This window comes from Cyprinodon variegatus, unplaced genomic scaffold (genome assembly GCF_000732505.1).
Source record: "Cyprinodon variegatus isolate N-32 unplaced genomic scaffold, C_variegatus-1.0 Scaffold425, whole genome shotgun sequence".
NCBI lineage: Eukaryota > Metazoa > Chordata > Actinopteri > Cyprinodontiformes > Cyprinodontidae > Cyprinodon > Cyprinodon variegatus.
The window spans coordinates 700243-720310 of record NW_015150878.1 but is presented as its reverse complement, the minus strand read 5'-3'; the positions used below and the strand labels follow the sequence as shown (position 1 = coordinate 720310).

At 38.1% G+C, this 20068-nt stretch overlaps 1 protein-coding gene across 1 annotated transcript in view; it reads left to right on the top strand.

Annotated features, from left to right (window-relative positions):
- Positions 1-930: 930 nt before the first annotated feature.
- The window catches only part of flt4 (fms-related tyrosine kinase 4), an 85274-nt gene continuing 66136 nt past the window's right edge, over positions 931-20068 (top strand). The window contains exon 1 of the mRNA XM_015388512.1: positions 931-1337. Within this exon, the coding sequence (XP_015243998.1) occupies positions 1280-1337 (58 nt within the window). The 5' untranslated portion in view covers positions 931-1279. The remainder of the gene's footprint in view (positions 1338-20068) is intronic.

The window sequence follows — 20068 nt, the reverse complement described above, 5'->3', positions numbered from 1 at the left end:
CTGTTAAAAAATGAATGTATTTAGTGTCACACTGCAAAAACGTACCAAAAAAAAAAGTAAACTTTTCCTAAAATAAACATGTTTGCCATTAATTTGAGCAGTTAAATAAGAAAAGCTACTAATGGAATGAGTATTTTTGCCCTTATAAAAATAATTAAATATGACATTCTTGAAATAAGACAATAGAGGTAATGTTTTCTCTTATTTAAAATGTAAATAATCTTAATTTACTGGTAGATTGTCAAATGAATGGCTGGCGTTTCAAAGTTAACACCTTAACTGAACTAAAACCAATACGGAACCAGTAGGAAAACCTGGAAATAGATTTTACATCAGTTGCATCCCAGCTCTAGACAAAATAATTTATAATTTGCAGATAGAATGAAAGGTGTTTCTCCAATGCGTTACAATGAACTGGTCTGTCAAATAAAAACCCAGTGAACATAAATTGTTGTTTTTGTTTTTTGAAAAAGTTCAGTAATAAGAATTAATGACCTATATATGAGAGTATTTTAAACATGTCTTGGATCTTATATGCTGCTTCTGTCTATATTAAGGTATTTGTTGGCACTTCCTGTTGAGGGGAGGGAAGGGGGCTGAAATTCCCACAGCATCAGGGTTACCTGCCAAGCTATTTAGATGTCAGAGCTCCTCCACATGCCTTAAACCTCTAAACAAAATCAATCTCAGCTGTTGTGCACCGAGATGAAACCAGCAGCAGCGCAGCCTTCAGTGCGCAATAATGAGACCTTTACTGTCTCCACAGTGCGCGTAACCGCTGCAGGTCTCCACAGAGAAAGAGACGGATGGGATACTGCAGGAAGGAAATTTGTCATGGGTGTTAGTGTGAATCCCCCCCGTCTCTCTTTACACACCTCCCTTCTCCCACACTCCTCCAAATCAGCTTGTTTTATGAACTGAGTGGGTGGGTGCGCTTCAGTCACGAGCAAAGGAAGGGGAAATCATTGTAAATCCCATTCAGTGCCTTGTGCATCCTTTTGGCAAAAAAAAGGAGTTTTTATTCTTTTTTTTTTCCACATGTCCTTTCGTTTCTCAGAACTTTGGGCTTTCCTAACCAGAACCAGTCCGTTTCCACGCATAGACTGACCGAGGTTCACCTGAGCGCGCGCGCCTCCCCACCCCGCCTCCCTCCCTCCTCTCACAATCACGGATTTTTTGTAATTTACCAAGCAAAAGAAAAACTTTCACACACTTTCCAGCGGCGTTAACTGCAAGCAATCCCATCAAGCCTGTGCAATTCTGGACTAGAGATCTGGAGATGAAGACAGATTTTACGCTTTTCTGCCGGATTTGGATTGGAGTAGCGTGCGCCTCAGGTGAGAGACTTCAGTATCAGTAGGTCTGAAAGTTTGGAATACTTCAGCTGGTAGTTTCTTCCATGATATCAGACTTTTTGCAGCAATGGGAAAAAAAGTCAGAATTCTGACTTTTTTCTCTGAATTCTGACTTTAATCTCAGAAATCTGACTTTTTTCACAGAATTCTGACTTTAATCTCAGAATTTTGGATCTTAATGTAGATGGGCACCATGAAGGAAGAGATGTGGGAGCACTCAGCTTCACTGACAAAGATGTGAGTTGTTTGAGGTGGCCAGTGACACATTGGTGGAAAATGATGGAATTAGGCAACTCTTTACGTGCCTGAGGTGTCCCCTCATTAATGGAGGAGCAGAAGGTCATTAAAACAAGAGAGCTAGTCTCTAAAACAGACATGGCTATGGCTTGATGCTAACATGTTTTTTATCTGTCAGAATTCTGAGATTAAAGTCAGAATTTTGAGAAAAAAGAATTCTGAGAAAAAAAATCAGAATTCTGAGATTTAAGTCAGAATTCTGAGATTAAAGTCCGAATTCTGAGAAAAAAGTAAGAATTCTGACTTTTTACCATGTTAAACTGAAATAGAATTTAAAAATCAGTTAACAATTTTTTTTTTTTCAGTGGCTCTAATCCTCTTCCGTACATCTCCATCGTTGGATTTTGATAATAAAATGTAAACTTTTCCTTTATTGGTCAGACTACAATTAAAAAATGAGTTTTGGGATTCAACTGTTTAAAAAAATAAAGTATAGGGATTTGTGAATTTACTGTCAAGTGATAGTTAAACTTACTGTAACTGTATAAGCAAATAAATCATCCCGTGAAATTTCATAAAGCAAAAGATCATTCATATGACCATTTAATCCAGAGGTGTACAGCAAGGCATATATGTTTACATGTTAATTTTCTTTTTAAAAATGATTTATTTAGAAAGAATATATCAAAGTAGTGAAATTGTACTGTAAATAACCTGAACATATTAAGGGCTTTTCAAGTCTGAGGATCCAAAAGTGCTTTGCATCACATGCATCCTTCATTTACACACTGGTGGTGGCAAGCTGCAATATAGCCACAGCTGTCCTGGGGCAGACTAACAGGAGCGCAGCCAGGCCCTCTGAGCACCAACTGTAGGAAACTGTTTGGTGTTTTTCCAAAAGACAGAACCACTTAGCTGCTAAACCCAGAGTAACGTGAAGTAAGTGATTCATCATCTGAATCGTAGCTGAGGTCATAACCAAAACTGTTTACATGCCACCTTTTTATGGAGTTTGATGCAATTTCAATAGAAAAAAATGTGCATTGAGTGTGGCACATTCACCTTGAAAAAACACGAAAACATTTGAAAAGTTCATCACGATTTCAGTTTTTTTTTAATATTTTCCTTCTTTGTAAAAATGGATTAACAAATCAGATTGGGGAAAAAAACTGACATTTATCTAAAATTAAACTGATTAGAATTTAGAGGATGTTGTTTAAAATTATGATGAAACTTAACTAAAGCGTGTTTTAACTGATAAAAATATAGAATTTCTCATCATATACATTAACTAAAACTCATAAAAGTTCATAATGAGGGAATAGTTAATTTTATTCTAATAGCTTGTTTATCTGTGTGATTTTCAAGCTAATGTGATACATTTACAGTAAAATATTTGTTTACATTTAAAATCTTTTAAAAGAGACACTTGGATAACTTTTATAGACTCTGACTGTTGTTCCTTCGAGATGAAATGTAAGCAAATGGAGCAAAGAAGTCTGCATGCATACAGGACCTATGGGAAGGCATTCTGATGTGTTTGAAAGAAAATGAGCTGACAGTGATTGATGTTTCTAAAAGTCAAAGGGGTAAATGATAGCAGGGTTTGTTGTGGGACTTTTAAGGGATCTTTAATGTTTTGTATGTATGTCACGTTTTAGGAGGCACATTTAGCGGGAAGACAGCCCACTGATCTGCACCAGACCCAATTGGGGGAATGGGAGGTGGGTTGAGGGTTCAGATCTGTTCATATCCTCCAGAAGTAGAAGTCTGATCTGCATTCATGTGGTCATTGTTGTGCTCCAGTGGAAAATGCATGTAAGGCTGTATGTAATGTAAAACACATTCCTCCTGCTCACCCCTTTGACTTACTTCTCTGCTTTACATTACGAGTGTTTGCAGCTTTGCTGAATGTTGAGTTGTGGATCTGTGATTGCTGTTTAACAGCCGTTCATAAAGAACAGATGAAGCAGGACTCCGGCTCCTTTCATCGCTATCTGGGAGCTGCTGTGTTGGCTTGGATGTTTGCATCCAGAGCAGAAACAAATAAACCCAGGCCTCACTTACAGTTAAAGTTATGACTCTATCTGATCTGATCATTTTATGATGCGGTGCAACCTTTCAACTCTCATTAGTTTTCATCCATTTTTGGTTTGAACACAAAAAAGACATCCTTCATATATTCTAACAATGATCTCATAGAAAAACAAAAACAAAAGGAAGGAAAAAAGAATATTATTTCTGTTAAAGCACCTTTTAAAAGGACTCTGAATATATAGACTTACACTATATATTATATACTATATAAATTTCTGTTCAGCCCCACTGAGATGCAAAGGCAAGTAAAAATCTTTGGGAGTAAAACTGTCTCAGCTTTGCATATGAATAAACTGATTATTTATTTTGTTTTGCCATTTTTTTCTAAGGTAGCTTAGATACTCTCATACATTTTCATCCAGTTAGACTCATGAATAAGCTTGGATCTGAGCTGCAACATTATATCTCTGGCTAAATGTTTAGAGTTGTTGTCCGGCTGGATGATGATCTTTTATCCAATTTCAAACTGTTAAATCAGTCCTTAAGTGTTTGTCTTTCAGGTCCGATCTGAATTTAACTCTGTCTTCCAGAGAACATTGACCAGTTTCCATGCTCCTGCTCTCTAAAAACGTTTAAGTTTTCGACTTATAAACTTAATAAAGTGTGATCAACTTGTTTCAAATTCTTTTACCAATTGAAGCATTTCATTTTAGTTGAAGGAGTATGGTGCTGGAGAAAAGCCTCTCCTCCACAGCATCATGCCGCCACTACTATGTTTCACCTCAACAACACCGTAACAAACAGGCACATCTTGGTTCTGTTTAACTAGAACACCTTAAACCACATGACCCTTTCACCGCCTGCACTAAGCATTAGGTGAAAATGAATCATCTTGTGATGCTCACTAGTGTTCATTGAAGCCGTCGCAGTATAGCTTTATTTATACTGAGATAGAGGCGATTTCAAAGGCCAGATTAGCAGAATAATTTCATCAGAAACAATTTAAAATGGATCAGATAACCTTGGATATAATGCCAAAATATTGTTTTTTGAAAAAGAACAGCTTGTACTGCAGCCAATTGTTGAAATTGTATCAATATAAACAGCTTTCCTGGGAAATAAAAAAGAGAATCAATAAAATATGGCTCCTTTGCAGCTGCTCTATTTACTTTTACACTTTCAGAAAAACTCGGTTGCATTATGGGCCAGTTTCCTGCGCTGTGATTGGTTGGTCCTGTTTTAGACTCAGGAACACTGAGTTTGGCAACCAGGCTATGATTAAGCCTGTTAAAACATTTCTTTTGATTATCTCTGATTAGTGAAGGATAATGCGATTTGGTTTTTAGTTTTTCATCTCTGCAAGTTTAATGCCGTCCTTAAGAAATTATAAATTTATGAAGTTTGATTAACTTCATTCAATTACTTTTTACCAATTGAAACAGTTAATCTTAGTTGAAGGTGTATTTTCTTTTTAGCGTATGCTGAAGAAATGCCCCTCCTCCTCAGCATCATACTGCCACTACTATGTTTCACCTCGACAACACCTTAACCTAACAAAAAGGCACATCTTGGCTGCATTTGACCAGAAAACCTTAAACCACATGACCTCTTCACTGCCTACATGAAGCAATAAGTGAAAATGGTTAATCTTGTGATGCTCACTAGTGTTCATTGAAGCTGTTGCAGTATATCTTTATTTATCCTATTAAATTACTCCATTTATTGTTTAGATGATTTCTGTTTTTTTATATAAAATTAGCAGAGGACTAACAATACAGTTATACAGATTGTCAAAACTATTGAAAACGAAATGTTATCCTTTTCGTCCCAGTTAATAATAAAGTGACTTTTTGCCGATTGATGGAATAAAATCCTAATAAGTGTTTTGTGTGACATCACAAAGTGTGACAATGAATGCTGGAGGCAAAGCATGTAAGAGAGGGACATTGCATTGCAGGAATTAAATGCCTCAACTCAGTTGAGAGAATCAGAATGGAAAAGAGGGAGAAAGCAGATTGAAAACCTACCAGATCAGATCATCTTTTAAAGGGGAGAGGAGATACCATCTATGCAGCTGCAAAAAACAAAAAACAAAAGATACAACTGGAAACATTTGAAAAGTCCTTCTATCAAAGCCACACTGCTTCAAATATTCAGGTTCCCAAACTGCTAAAGAAGTTTGGGAGTAATTATGTGGAGATCTGGGAATCTATGGCTAAAACTGATTGTTTGATCTCCTCACAGTTATTTTGCAGCCAAATTACTCCTTTATAATAATGATAGTAATAATAATGTTTGTAGGTTTATAAGAAAACCTTGTAAATTTATGTTAAAAAATAATATTTATTAGATATACTTTGAAAAATAAAGTCGAGCCTATTTTAAACTGAAATAATGATGTTTAGCTAATACTACGTCTACCGCCACTTGAAGAGATCATCCCAGAAATCTGACACCCCACCCCGGGTGTGATTTTAGCTGTCGACTCATGGATGTTGAGTTTTTACTGGCCAACAATAACCTCAGTGCTGATTTCAGAATTCAACCTCAGGACTCAAAGGAGCAAACTTATCATGCCAGACATACAATATTTTCTTCCATCAGCTGGAGAGCAGCTCAGATGGGCTGGGAATGCTGCTGCTGCTGCACCCTGTGGGAAGGTTTTTCTGCTGGAAAGCCCAAATAAACAGGGGGTCTGGTGTCTCCATTATCTCTACCAGAAGGTTCAGAAAACCTCTGGGCCTTTGGATACTTGGTCATCTTATTAAAGCACCAAAAAAAAGCTATCCCAACACTAGGAATCTACAGGGGAAAGCCTGAAATATGTCCAAGTAGGTGTAATAAGTGATACAAGCAATCTGTGGGGTTCAAAACGGATACCTCCTTGATTTCAGCATATTTTTTAAACCATTCAGATCAGTGGCCATATGCAGGATATGGCTAAAGTTTCAGAGAGATAAAATACTTTGACTTGTTATTTATGAGTTAGAATTAAGATAATTGACATGAAAACATTATGATAATAAAAAAGGAGATTGGGTGGAGCAATCAAAAATGAGAGTGAAATAAAGCTCTCTATGGGACATATATGAGGTTAATTGACTTAACAAGTCAAGCAAGAATTTTATTTTATGAGAGGAAAAGTATTTAAGATGTAATTGTTTTGACAGTGAGGGAAAGCTGAAGTCATAAAAGACCAACGAGCAGAAATGAATGATGACAGAACTATTGCAGAGGAAAACATAACAGAGCTTCCAAACTGAACTCATTAGAAATGATAATAAATTGGTTTTGACATTGGTAGTGCCAAAACAACCAGATGAGTTAAAAAAAACAGTTCTGCACGTAATCCTTTGTAATACATGTAACTGATTTGATCTCCTCTAAAGACCTTATATTCTGATTAAAAGATTTGCTGTGCTCAGTGGTGGGTTATTCCCCAGGAAAGCTGCTTTCTCTCACAAACTGTAACCTTTTTATGATTTATGATTTTATAATTTTAAAAAATCGCAAAAAAAATAGATTTTTTTATTGGATTAAGCATGACTGGCCAACCAGAATAATTTAAGCCGTTACATCAGTCTGAACAGGAGTAGGTAAAGCCTGATTTTAAAGGCGGGATTAGCAGAATCATTGGAAACAGTTTAAAACGGATCAGATAATGCCGGATACGATGCAAAAACATAGTTTTTAGACAGAGAAAAGCTCTTATTGAAGCCAATTGTTGAGATTTTATCAATATAAACAACTCTTCTTGGAAATAATAAATCATCAATAAAATGTTGCTCCATTGCAGTTGCTCTATTCACTGTTACACTTTCAGAAAAACTCAGCTGCATTATGGGCAAGCCTCCCGTGCTGTGATTGGTCAGTTGAATTCAGACTAGGATTAAGCCTAACATTTTTTTTCTTATCTCTAATTAGTGAAGAATATTTCCAATTCTTTACGCCTTCCTTTATAAAGCAAACATTACAACTTATTTTAAGACAAATATGAAGTTTCTAACTAATTTTAATCTACATCAGTTATTTGTTTTGCATCACATCAATTGAATACCCTGCTTATCAAGAAAAACAAAGGATTTTCTAATCAACAAACATTCAAAGTGAGCAGAAGAAAATGTCCTCCACTGGTTGTTTTTCATTATATGTTTTTTACATCTAACTTATTAAAGTGTTATTATCAAACCTTTGATTGTTGTGAGCTGTGTGGCTGTTCAAGGGGGAAATAAAGCTCATAATGCTGGAAACCTAAAAAAAAATAGATAAAGCTCATAATCCTTTGGTTTGATTCCTGGCATGGAGTTTGCATATTCTCCCTGAGCATGTGTGTGTTCTTTCCAGGTACTCCGGCTTCCTCCCACAGTCCAAAAACATGACGTTTAGGTTAATTAGCTTCTCTAAATTCTCTTTAGGTGTGGGTGTTTGTGTGAATGGTTGTTTGTCTCTGTGTTGCCCTGCGATAGACTGGCAACCTGTCCAGGGTGTACCCTGGCTCTCACCCATAGACAGCTGGAGATAGGCACCAGCACCCCTTGCAGCCCCAGCAGGGATAAGCATGACGGAAAATGAATGGATGATATGCCAGACATTTGCATTGAGTCCTTTTGAGTAAAACTCTGTTTAGAACCTTTTTCATCTCCTGTAAAAATGGGCAACATTTCTGCAGATTTCTTTTTTAGTAGATCTAGTCTGGACTTTGACTGGGTCATCCTATCACATAAATAATTTATCTAAACCCTTCCATCCTAATGCTGTCTTTATGTTTTAGCTTGTTTTTCAGCTGAAGCTGAACAACCTACACAGTCTTACGTTTCTGCTACCTTTGACATGATATTTTTCCAGGATTCCCCTTTATTCAGCTCCATCCATCCCCCATCAAACCTAATAAACTTCTCTGAGCTGCTAAAGAAAAGCATCCTGACAGAATAAATCTGCCATCCTCATGTTTCACAGCAGGGATGTCGGGTTTATAGATCGCCTCTGACCAGATCATCACCATGTTTGCTGTGTCCTCTTCATGGTTTGTGGCAAACTTGAAACAGGACACCTACAGCTGTCTCGGAAAAATAGCTGTTTTCTTGCTAATCTGCTGCAGTGTATGAGTAATAGTAAAGCGGCTTTGGAGGGGATTTGGTTTTGTGTAGATTTAGGGTTATCTGTGTTTAAAGTGGGCTAAATAAAAGTGCACTTTACAATTATTATTTGTTTTTTTTTGTAAGAAACTGTGAAACGACACTTCTCTTCCAATAATAAGCTGTTTTTAGTGTCATAAAATGCCACTAAAGTGCTTTTTGAAGTTTATAGAAGTTCTGATTGTAATTCATCTGATTTTGTTTGAGTAGGTGAGAGTAAATCCAGCAAATTTGAGCCAAATTCATAAAGTTGTCCCTTTTTATTGATACTACCAGAGTACAGACAAGTTGAGTTGGTTATTACAGTCTGCTTAGAATGCTGATCTGCTCAGTCTGAATCTTCTCTCATTCTTTATTTTAGTTCCCCTAAGATATCATAGCCTTTATCATCTTTATCATCTATTTTTCTATCATTTAGCAATGTTTTTGTTTTATTCATGCAGATTAGATGCATCTAAGTTGGTTTTGACCAGAGCATTCCGCCTGTTTTTCTCTCTAAACCGACTGTTTACCTGTATTCAATCAAATGGCCTTCAGCATGATTTGTCAGTACAAGTTGAATTAGTACCAGACCTCATGTGTCAAAGAGAAAACTTCCAGCAGCAGAATAACTTCATTTACAGTGTTTCAAACCTGTTGAGGAAATGTGTTTGTTCCTAGCAATGCGAGAGGTTGACCTCACATTGTTTCCTGCTGACTGCAAACATTTACTGGATACAAACAGGTTGATGCAGACATTTTGTCTCCTGACTCTGAAACTTTTTACAGAACTTAATTAAACTTTGAATCCAAAACTGTTTTCATGATTCAGGGTGAAACACGCAATCAGAATCACCAAAAAAAAAATGTTATTTTCTAATAAAAGTTGTCTCTGCAACAACATGCATGTTTATTTGTCTATCATCCCTTCTGCCAGACATTTCAGAACTCTATGTCTGAAGACAAGCCTATCCCCATCAGGAGGGTACTTGGCTGGAGCAGAATGGATGTAAAAAAACAAAGTTGTAGGAGCTTGTTTCTGTACAATGCTCCAAAATACTCAGTGCATGTGGAGATCCAGACCTCGCAAACAGAAGGTGAAATAACAGTGAGGCTTCCCAGAAGTGCTCTGTACAACCAGTTTTGCCTGGTTTGTACCGTTCTGGGAATTAAAATTCAGCCAGTAATCTAAAAAGCAGGGAGAAGGTGAAAGAAAATGAGGACTTTTAACACCTGGACATATAATGGTTCTTTCTCTCTATGAAATCAAAGTAAGCGATTTGAAAGAACAAAATCAGTTCAATAATACTGTTGACAGTTCCCAGTCAACAGTATTATTGACTCTGCCTTTTAATATCTGACTCCAGATGTAAATTATGACAAACATGTATCCGTATCTTTAAGAGACAAACACAGACCGTTTCTCAATTCACTAGAATGCGAGTACGGACTTGTGTCCTCGCCAAGTATGTTCTTGAGAAGAACACAGGAAAGTATGGAGAACGGGAGCACGCAGCATAAATATGGGTCAATTGCAACAGAACTGATGACATCACCACATGCCCATTTCACCTCCTGTTATTAATAGTCTCTAGATAATAATAAATTATTACTTTTTAATTTAGTGGGGGAATAGTAATTTACAGTCAGATAAACACAAATCAAATGAACATTTTGCCAAATAAAACAAAAAACTTGCTATCAGAGCCAGCAGTACTTCACACACGGCTATGCCGAGAGAGGGCTGCTGCAGACATACCGAGGTCAGCCCTGGCTGCTGTTAGCCTCGGAGGTCCTCTCAACTTCGTAAATAAAAAAAAAGCGAATTAAATCGGTAAATGGACCATATAGTGACTCTTTAAAATATAATATTTTCACCTCAAATGATCTTAAAACGTACTTTTATTGAACAACAGCAACAGAAAAGAGAACTTTTAACTTTCAGTGGAGCGCTCCTTTGAAAGCTGCTGTTGCAGCAGTGCATGCTGGGACAGCTGTCAATCTAAAGAATGGACAAATCTGCTCTGATGCATGCTGGGTAAATAGGGAGGGGCGAGAACAACCAGAAACATGGGCGTTTCTCAATATGCGTTCTTGAGCGTACTCGTGTCCTCGTGTACTCGTGACACGTCATCAGCCTCAGCCCGAGTACCGTTCCAATTCTCGAGAACGCCAGATCGAGAACACAACAAATCCCCGGATATTGTTCTCGCCCCGCCCTCTTTATCGAGCATGCATCAGAGCAGACTTGTGCGTTCTTCATACTGACCGCTTCCCCAGAATGCCCCGCGGCCGCAGCTTGATTCGAGACAGCGCTCACAGTGTTAAGTTAAACATTCCCTTTTCTGCTGCTGTTGTTCTTCAAAAGTACGTTTTGAAATCGTTTGAGGCGATAACATTATACATTGAAGCCTCCCTGTGTGGTCTGTTTACAGAGTTAGTGCGAAATAAAAAAAAAAAGTCCGACGTTGAGCGGAGCAGAGTGACCAGCAGACCTCCGAGGGTAACCGCAGCCAGGGCTAAATTTACCCCGTCTGTAGTGCACTTCTCTCGGTCTAGTTATGTGTGAACTACCGCTCGTTCTGATGGCGGTTTTTTGCGGTTCGGTAATTTTTTTAAATGTTTTTTAAGCTTTAGAAATTAAAAATATTGTTTTCAAAATGTTTTGTGTAGGGAATAAATAGTTTTGACTGTTAAAGAAATGCTAAAGAACGTTGCATGTGATGACGTCACGAGTACGCTTCTGTTCCAATACACATACGTGCTTGCGTGCTCGCGTTCTTGTCAAGTCCGATCTTCCTGCGTTCTCGCCAAGAACGGACTTCACGAGAACGCGAGTACGTACTCGCGTTCTCGTGAATTGAGAAACGCCCTTTGTCTATTCTCGGTCTGCTGTTCTTGTGAATTGGAACAGTACTAAGGCTGAGGATGATGACGTTTCACGAGCACATGAGAACACACAAGTACACATATTGAGAAATTCCTAGCGGCTGTGGCAAGTTACACATTCTACAAACAAGAAGCCTGGGTTCGTATCCCAGCTGGAGGGAATGAGCTGCCAGAGTTAGTAGGGTGTCGATGTGGCCTTAAGTGAGACCCTTCAAGCTAATTCCTGTTTTTGGGAGTGGTGGCCTAGTGGTTAGGGCTTTACGCTTGGAATCCAGAGGTTCTGAGTTCAAGCCCCACTCCCACAGAATGCCACTCTGGGTCCCTGAGCAAGACCCTTAACCCCACATCTCTCCCTGGGCACTGCACAATGGAAGCCCACTGCTCCCCAAGGGGATGGGTTTGATGTAGAGAGTTCATTTCGTTGGTCTGTACTTGTAACAGTCCAATGATAATAAAATGCTGGAGAAAAAAAATGTGTAAATTCTTATATTCAAAGATAATGTCCCTCAAACAACTTGTCTTTAAGTAGGTCCTTGTTTTTGCTTTTTTATTCTTTACATAAAAAAAAGACACCGACATGTTTGAATGCCTATGAGCGTTAATCTATAGATTTTTCTTTTTATGCCTTCTGTTTACTGCTCAGTTTATTTTTTAAGTCGGTCTGAAATTTCATTTTGTAGTAAACGTGTTTTGAATGTTGTTTTTGTTGCTTGGCCCTTAAAATATCCATGAACAGGAAAGATGATTCATTTTACATAAAAATCGCTTGTATGTTAAAGCCTTCAGGAGAGTTATAAAAGACAATTGACTGAATAAACAGTAATCTGAAGCTGTAGATTTGCTGCATGAATTGATTTTTCTTCATGGCATTCAGTCTTTCACCAACGTGAGCCCATAAAGTCATTTATTGCATTTGGTATAGGTAGACTCTTGAGGAACGTTTTATGGAGGAGTGATCTCCGTACTCATGATCGTAAACTGAGTCTTGAGGCACATATGCTATAATAAAGTCGATGCAACACTTAAAGGTGACTTTGTTGCTTAGAAACGTTAATCTTTTAGAGCACTTTTCTCCATAGTATTCAGTGCTCCACACTGTGCCACAGTGCAGCCAAATGGGCATATTCAAGGACTTTCAGCATGGAGATTGCATGTTCTTCCTGGGTTTTTCAGCTTTCTCCCATAGTCCAAAAATATAACTATTGGGCTAATAATCGGTGACTCTAAATGACTCGTAGGTGCTAGTGCATGCACACATGGTTGTGTCTCTGTGTTGTCTATCTAAGGTGTACCGTTTCTTATGCCTAAAGACTGCTGGAGATAAGGCACCCACTCCCCATGATCCTGATTGACAAGCAGTAAAAGATGGATGGATGGATTACTAGACTCAGCCTCAAGAGCACTTTTAAGATCCAGCTCAGTCTTAGAGAGCTGTGTGTGCTTTAAGTATACATAACTGATCTCTCTGTACCTGTTGCTTGGATTTCAAGGTGGATTCATATCCATGGGAAAAAGTTTATTGGCAAAGCCTGAGGAAATTGCTCGCTTTCCTCCCTTCAGGTATTCAATACTATAATAGTTGACCCTGTACTCCCTAGTTTCCCTTGTTTTCTTCAGTATGTGAAGCTTCCGCACTGAAGTAGCTCAACAGGAGATCTGCGGCTCGAACTCGAAGGCAGTAAGGTTAAAAGGATGGACAACAGAGGCTGTTTTTCATTGGCTGAGATGCAAACAAAGTTAGATTTATTTAAAACACTAATATAGGGACAACATATAGAAATGCTGAAGCTAGGGGGGTAAAGAATAAAATATTGGTGCATATCATTAGAAATCTTTCTGATGCTTTTATTTTGTTTATATATCGAAATTAAAATTAGATCCTACTGATCGAAATTCAGAAATGTATGTCATGGTATAAATTCTGGCCATATGGTCCAGCCCTTGCTGAAACAGAATCTCCATTTTTTTCCTGTTTTTGTTCAAACTAACACAAGCTCTGCAGCACTACTGCCTAATACTAGCCTGAACAGGCAGTCTGGCAAAGAGACGGTACAACTCGATTTCCAAGGCGAAACTGACGGGGTCAGCACCATCAGGTTAGAACTAATTGGAAAATTTTGGATGTGACTCAAAATCTCGAAGTCACATGTTTTTGTAATTTTGCAGTCCGGGAAACATGTCTGTAAAATATCCAATACAAAATGACAATAACTTGTCAGTTGTTGAGGTTTTAAAGCCGGATCAATCTGATTTATGACATCAGAAAGACCATCATTAAAGCATTGCTCTGTTACAGTCGCCATCTTGCTGTTTTGCTAGCAAAAAAGCAAAAAGGCACTGAGCGTGACGCATCGTAAAATTCTTTCCTGTTTACCAGATGAATTACGCTTTGTGTATTTCAGTCTGGCTGGCCAGGCTAACCTAATACAGGCATCAAAGATGACGCCAAAAAAGTTTCCCAGTGGCAGAGCAGTTGGAGTGGATGAGATTCAGCCCAAAATACTAAAGATTGCTAAGATTTTTCAGCTTTTCGGGTTGATATTCATCTCGAATGTTCAACGGAGAATTGAAATAGGAAAAAATCCCTTTATCGTTCCTCAGCAGGGAAATTTAGCCTCAACATTTAACCCATCTCTTAGGGAGCGATGTGTGAGTTTCCAACTCGCAATCAGACCAGAAGACAAACAATATCCTTTCTTTTCTCCTATACACACCTTTAGAGTTAAGATTGAGGAGGGGACCCCATTCTTTGAGAAAGGGAAATATAGAGTGTTTTTTTTTTTTCTCACTATCAAGGCATCCTTGTTTTAGAATATCAGGTAAAACCTACATTAGGATGTTAAAAAGGGGGCCCCAACTGATTTGGAAACCTCAGATATAGGAGGCGCGTTATTGTTTCTTGTCTTGGCAGTTAAACAGTCAAACAGATTTACTCCTACAGAACTGCCAAAGGGATCATGGGAGTTTGGTTTCCTCATCCTGTTTGTGGTTTCCATGGACAGGATCTTAAGGTGTCTGTGTGGGAAGAAGGTTTGGGAACCTCAGGGTGTCATTTTTTTGTGTTTTTGCGGATGTTACTGTTATGTTGGCATCTTTAGGATGTGACCTTTGGTGTGAACTGGAGCGGTCCCTAAGCATGGGTCTTCTTTAAATGGAGCAGTCTTTTTAGGGATGTTAGACTCTCCTTTGGAGATGGACCTTTTTATTTCTGGTGTTGGGGAGAATAATCCTATAATATTTTCATTACTTGTCTCTGCTTTAGAAGATCCTGCAGCAATTCTAGTTTAATGGGTTGAAAGTTTGTGGAAAGCTGAAACCCCTTCATGTTGGTACACACTTATGGCATAGCTAACAAACTCAAACAGAGTATTTTGTGTCGGACAGGAGTTTCTACAATCTCTACAGCAGCTCTTTTCAAAGTTGTCTTCTCTACGTAATTGAAGTAGGAGCTTTACGAGGGAACAAGCGGGCAAGTTTATAAAAAGCTTGGAAGGCGTAAATATTTTCCTCTATATTTTCACATTTTCCTTTAAAAGAAAAAATATCCTAGTTTTTAGTCAAATAGAAATGTCATTCTCTGTCAACCCAGGGCAAGTTGTTTACCAGAATGTTCAGGGGAAGCAATTTCTCAGTTACGAAAATGATGACAAGCCAAAATGTTCCGGCACAGAGGAAGAGGCCGAGTTGTCCGGTGTGCCTGTGAGGAAGATACGGGAAGTTTTGGTCAGGGACAGAGCTTTTAAAACATAGGAAGCTGGCCCAGATGGCTTGTTGCTGCATCCTTAATGTTACACCCCTCCTCTGGCAGGATGTTGGAGGTACCCGTCCCCCGCACTACTGGTTGAGAGGACAGGGACGTGGTGCATGTCATTCACCTCTGTTGTAACAATGAAATCAAAGCTCGGTTGCCAGTCAGCCCGTCGCCTGGCTGTGGCGTGGCCTTGTGTCCAGATGAGGCAGGAAGTGGATAGTTTTATTTATTCTTTTTGGAGGGAGAGGGTGTGTTTTACAGTCTGAGGCAAGCTGACTCCATGCTCAGAATATTGCATCCCATTCCTCTGCAATTGCTTTAAACTTTTTCATTAAGCTGTATTTTATTCAGATATGTGTGGTGAAGGTAAATGCATCTGAAAGAATTAATACATCCCCTATCTCCTACCAAGTATGCATTATCAGTCATATTTCTTACACCCTGTCTTATTTTCGGAGGGTTTAGACGACTTGATGCTTATACTTTTCATAACTGCTTTGTGTAAAATTGTTACTTTTAACTCCCCTATTGAAATATGCATTTCCGTAAGAAGCCTGATCTGTTTACACGACGTTTCTCGTTTCCTGTCACATGATCAATCAGAAAGAAAAACTACAGAAAGCTTCAGACGCCCAGGATGCTTCGCTGTCCATGAAAAAAGGAAGTGTGGGAGAAGCGTCACAGTGATAAAGAAAACAGGAAATTTGCACGCTGATTTTCTTTTCATGCAAGATTTGATGTGCCCCGTGTCATACCGATGGAAAAAGGAGCTCTCTGCTTGGCGCTTTACCTTCTGCACATGCAGCACTTGCCAGCTTTCGGTCTCTGATGCTGTCAGAGAAGCTTTACATTTTTAACTGGCTTAAAGGGCTTTATTGGCATTGACGTTTGACTTTTTTCCCTTTGTGTGCGCATGATTTATCACACCAGCAGGTGTTCTCCATAGGTTAGAAATACTCCTTTCAGTGCTGTCTAAATGTGACAAAATGATGAGCGTTAGCCCACATACCAGCTCAGCTTTAATAAGACACACAGATAAAAAGGTTTATATTTTCAATGATGGTTTTCTATTAATTTAGTTCCAAAGATGTTAGCAGCTCTTTGTTTGAGTTTATTTTGTAGATCTTAATACCTTGATGTTAAAAGGTTTTCGCTAACCTATGCAATATTAAAAAGGCTTGACAAGCAGTGATGTTGAAAAGGATACATCTATTATTGCAAAACTGCATTTAATGAATTTGTTACCTAAAAGTTCTAGTTTAAAAAACTCCCCCAAAACCAGAACCTGTCGTTTTTCTCCCCTGAGACATGATATCTCCTAAAATTTGAAAATGGGTTGTTATAAAATGGAAAATTTTTGAACATAAAAGCTGAATTACTTCTCTTATTCAGCCCCAAATAAATCCAGGTTGTACGTTAAACTAACATTGTACTGCATTTAGATAATCAATCCTAAGGCTCTTTAAGGTTACATATAACTATACGTTACAGTATGATCCAATTTCACTTAAAAATGACACCTGTATAGTTTTTTTAATTTATTTAGACATTAAATGATTGCCTTCTTTTAATTTCTCATGCTAAAGGGGGGAATGTGGTGCTTCTTGTTTACAAGCATTATTAACTGTTAATAACTTTTTTAATGTTTTACAACACAGTTCTAAGTATAAACACTTAGTTGTTGTACTTGAATGACTTTTTTCTGTATCTGTACTTCACTTCACGTTGCATTTTTACTTTTAATCAATAAGTTTGAACACAAATATCGGTACTTTCTACTCTATACTTTCACCAAATCTCCTCTTTACTTCTATACATACTGATAAAGACATTACATGACACCTATGAGGGAAACATGAAGCATGAAGATAAGCTGTCCAGTTGGTCGGTTAATAGAAAAAAAATGAAAGTAGAGGAATGCAAACAGGGGCTTGGAGCTGTTGGAGTCCAGTCCTTGAGAGCTACTGTCCTGCAACTTTTAGATGCATACCTTCTCCAACACACCTTTATTTTTTCCCTCAGCATGTTATTCAGCTCTGCAGAACCGTCTTGACAAGCAACTCATTAGATTCAGGCATATGGGCGAGGAGATGCATCTAGAGGATGAAGCATGGTAGATGATGGATCAGATTCTGAGACGCAGGATTGTCTCCATCTTTCTCCCCATTATTAGATATCAAATTTACATTTTAATTATGTTCTAACTTCTATTTTAATTTAAAGGCTTTTTGTAGCTTTAACTCTGTGAATACCAGATGTCTGAATGTAGCTGATCACTGAGGATGCAAGTTTGAGCTATATTATTATGTCTGAAAACTTTTAACAAAACTAGACAGAGACATCTATAGAACTGGGCATGTTGTACTGCTTTTTTTTCTGTCTTCTGTCCTACTTTATGATCTCCTACAGGTCTTGTTTATTTTAAGGTGTTATATTTTAAGTGCATGTGATGCTGAAATTTAATTTGAATTTGATTTCTCAAAAAATTTCACCAATCCCAGTTTATTTGGGTTTTAATAAACTGGACAGCAACCTTATTCAAAAAAAGATCAGATAACTTTGGATAGGTTTTTCTTTAATTTTACATAATCTCTTTCAAAGTAGTACACTCTGGAACATTTAAGTGTAACAATAAAAAACTAAAAGGAAGAAAAACCTTTTTAAAGGCCAAAAGTATTGTACAGCAGATGAAACCAACTTTACATCTACCTAAAAAATTGTGTTGCTCTCTACATATTTTACTGTCTTTGTGAACATACTGTATTTGGATTAATTTGCAGATAATCTGACAACTTTGTGGATGATTTTAAACTTTGTAGATGATTTTTTTGCACAAGATTTTAAAAGTCTAAACATTTCTAATACATTTTCATTCATTCTGGTTTCACCTTTTAAGTTTTAACCAAAGGCAAATCACAACAAATTTAAAGATTTTGTTGATTTCATCAAATGGCTCTCAGAGGGGAAACACTTTCACCAAACATTTGCATGCCAGCATGTGAACCCCTTATAAATCTGCAGAGCTGCTTTCAGCTGGAACTCTGCAAACCTCGTGGTGTGTTGCACACTTTGCAGCAGCTGCACATGCAGCAGTGGAGACGAGGGGATTGAATCTTGGACTTAGGGATTCCTGCTGCTATTTAGTAGTAGACTGGGCAGCCTTCCCTTTCAAGACTTTGAGGAATTTCTATAGATGATAGGAGACAGCGCAGAGCAGGCAGGAGAAGAGAAGAGGGATAGAATGTCATGCAGCAATAGCTGGATTTTACTGGTGATGCTGGTATGCACCCTAGAATGTTAATGATCCTGTGGTTGTTATCTGAACCAAGAGGTTGATAGGAAACTCACACCATCCTGCATCTGCAGAGCTGATATATGGCATGTTTACACTTTTCGCAATCTTGCAAAACTCTTGGGTATGACTTCCCGTTTTATATTTATTGGTATTCTGTTCTATTAAGCAAAAAAAAAAAAAAAAAAAAAGAAAGAAAGAAACATGGAGCAGCTTGAGATGTTTCTCTAAAATGCTTTTTACACAGGTCACACATTCCCCAGCCTCTCTGTCAGTCCGGTATGGGAGGCTGACACATCAAAGTGCTGCCTGACGCACATGCTGAGCAAACAAGCACAATTGTCCTTGTAATAGAGGCTTCTGGCTCTCAGCTCACATTTGGCCCTTCCATCAGCGCAGAGGCATGCAGCCGCAAAGTGTGTCTAATGCAAGCATCTCTATACGATCCCTGCCATGTCCTCCACATGTTTGAGAACACCACCTAACAAACTCTTTGCACTGCCTTGCCCTTATCAAGAAAAAAATTCCTATCAAGGAGCACATAATTTCCTTTTCCTTCAGTGATGCTTCAGGGGAATGTTTTCCTTCTCTGTTTGCTTGCTGCAGCCAGATGGGCATAACGCAGGATACATTCATCCCTCCCTACAGTAAAAGAATCCTTTATAACTGCAAAGAAAAATCACTTCTCTTAAGCGTCCTCTTCTTTTTTTTTTTTTTATCTTAAAGATGTTTTCAGTGAAGTATGATTGGATAGTGAGAAAGCTTCTCAATGAGGATATCTCCTGTAATTGCTGATGTCGGAGGTTAATTATTTTTGACACTCCCTACTGATCAGAGTGTCAACAAATGACGCTTTACATTCTGATATCAGAGCTGCTATTGTGTCTTCCTCACAAATGTTAAAAAATGTGAACATCCTCGTAGGTCAAAGAGTGCTGTTTGTTTGAATTTAGGGCTAATCTCTCAAAGCCAGTGCTTATCTCTGCACCAACAGCTGGAATGCATGGGAAATGAGGGAAACCAAGCTCAAAAAAAGGTTTTTGGCTCACGGCCACCTGTTCGCATTTGTAAGGTGGTCCTTCATTCCAGATACAGAAATACAGCAGGAGATTTCATAAATCTCGCCTTATTCACACTTATTTATAACAAAAAATTGCAGTTTATTGGGTATTTTTTTGGTGACACGCCGACAGAAAGAGGAGGACACATGGTGTAACTTTTTGTTTTTCAAACAAAAACCTGAAAAGCATGACATAAATATGCATTCAGTCCAACTCCACATTAGTGCCCCTGAATAGAAACAGTTCAACCTTAAAGGCATACTATGCAACATTTTTCAGTTAATTAATGTGTTCCATAATGTTTTGGATGATTAAATGAGTCATTTCAGGTC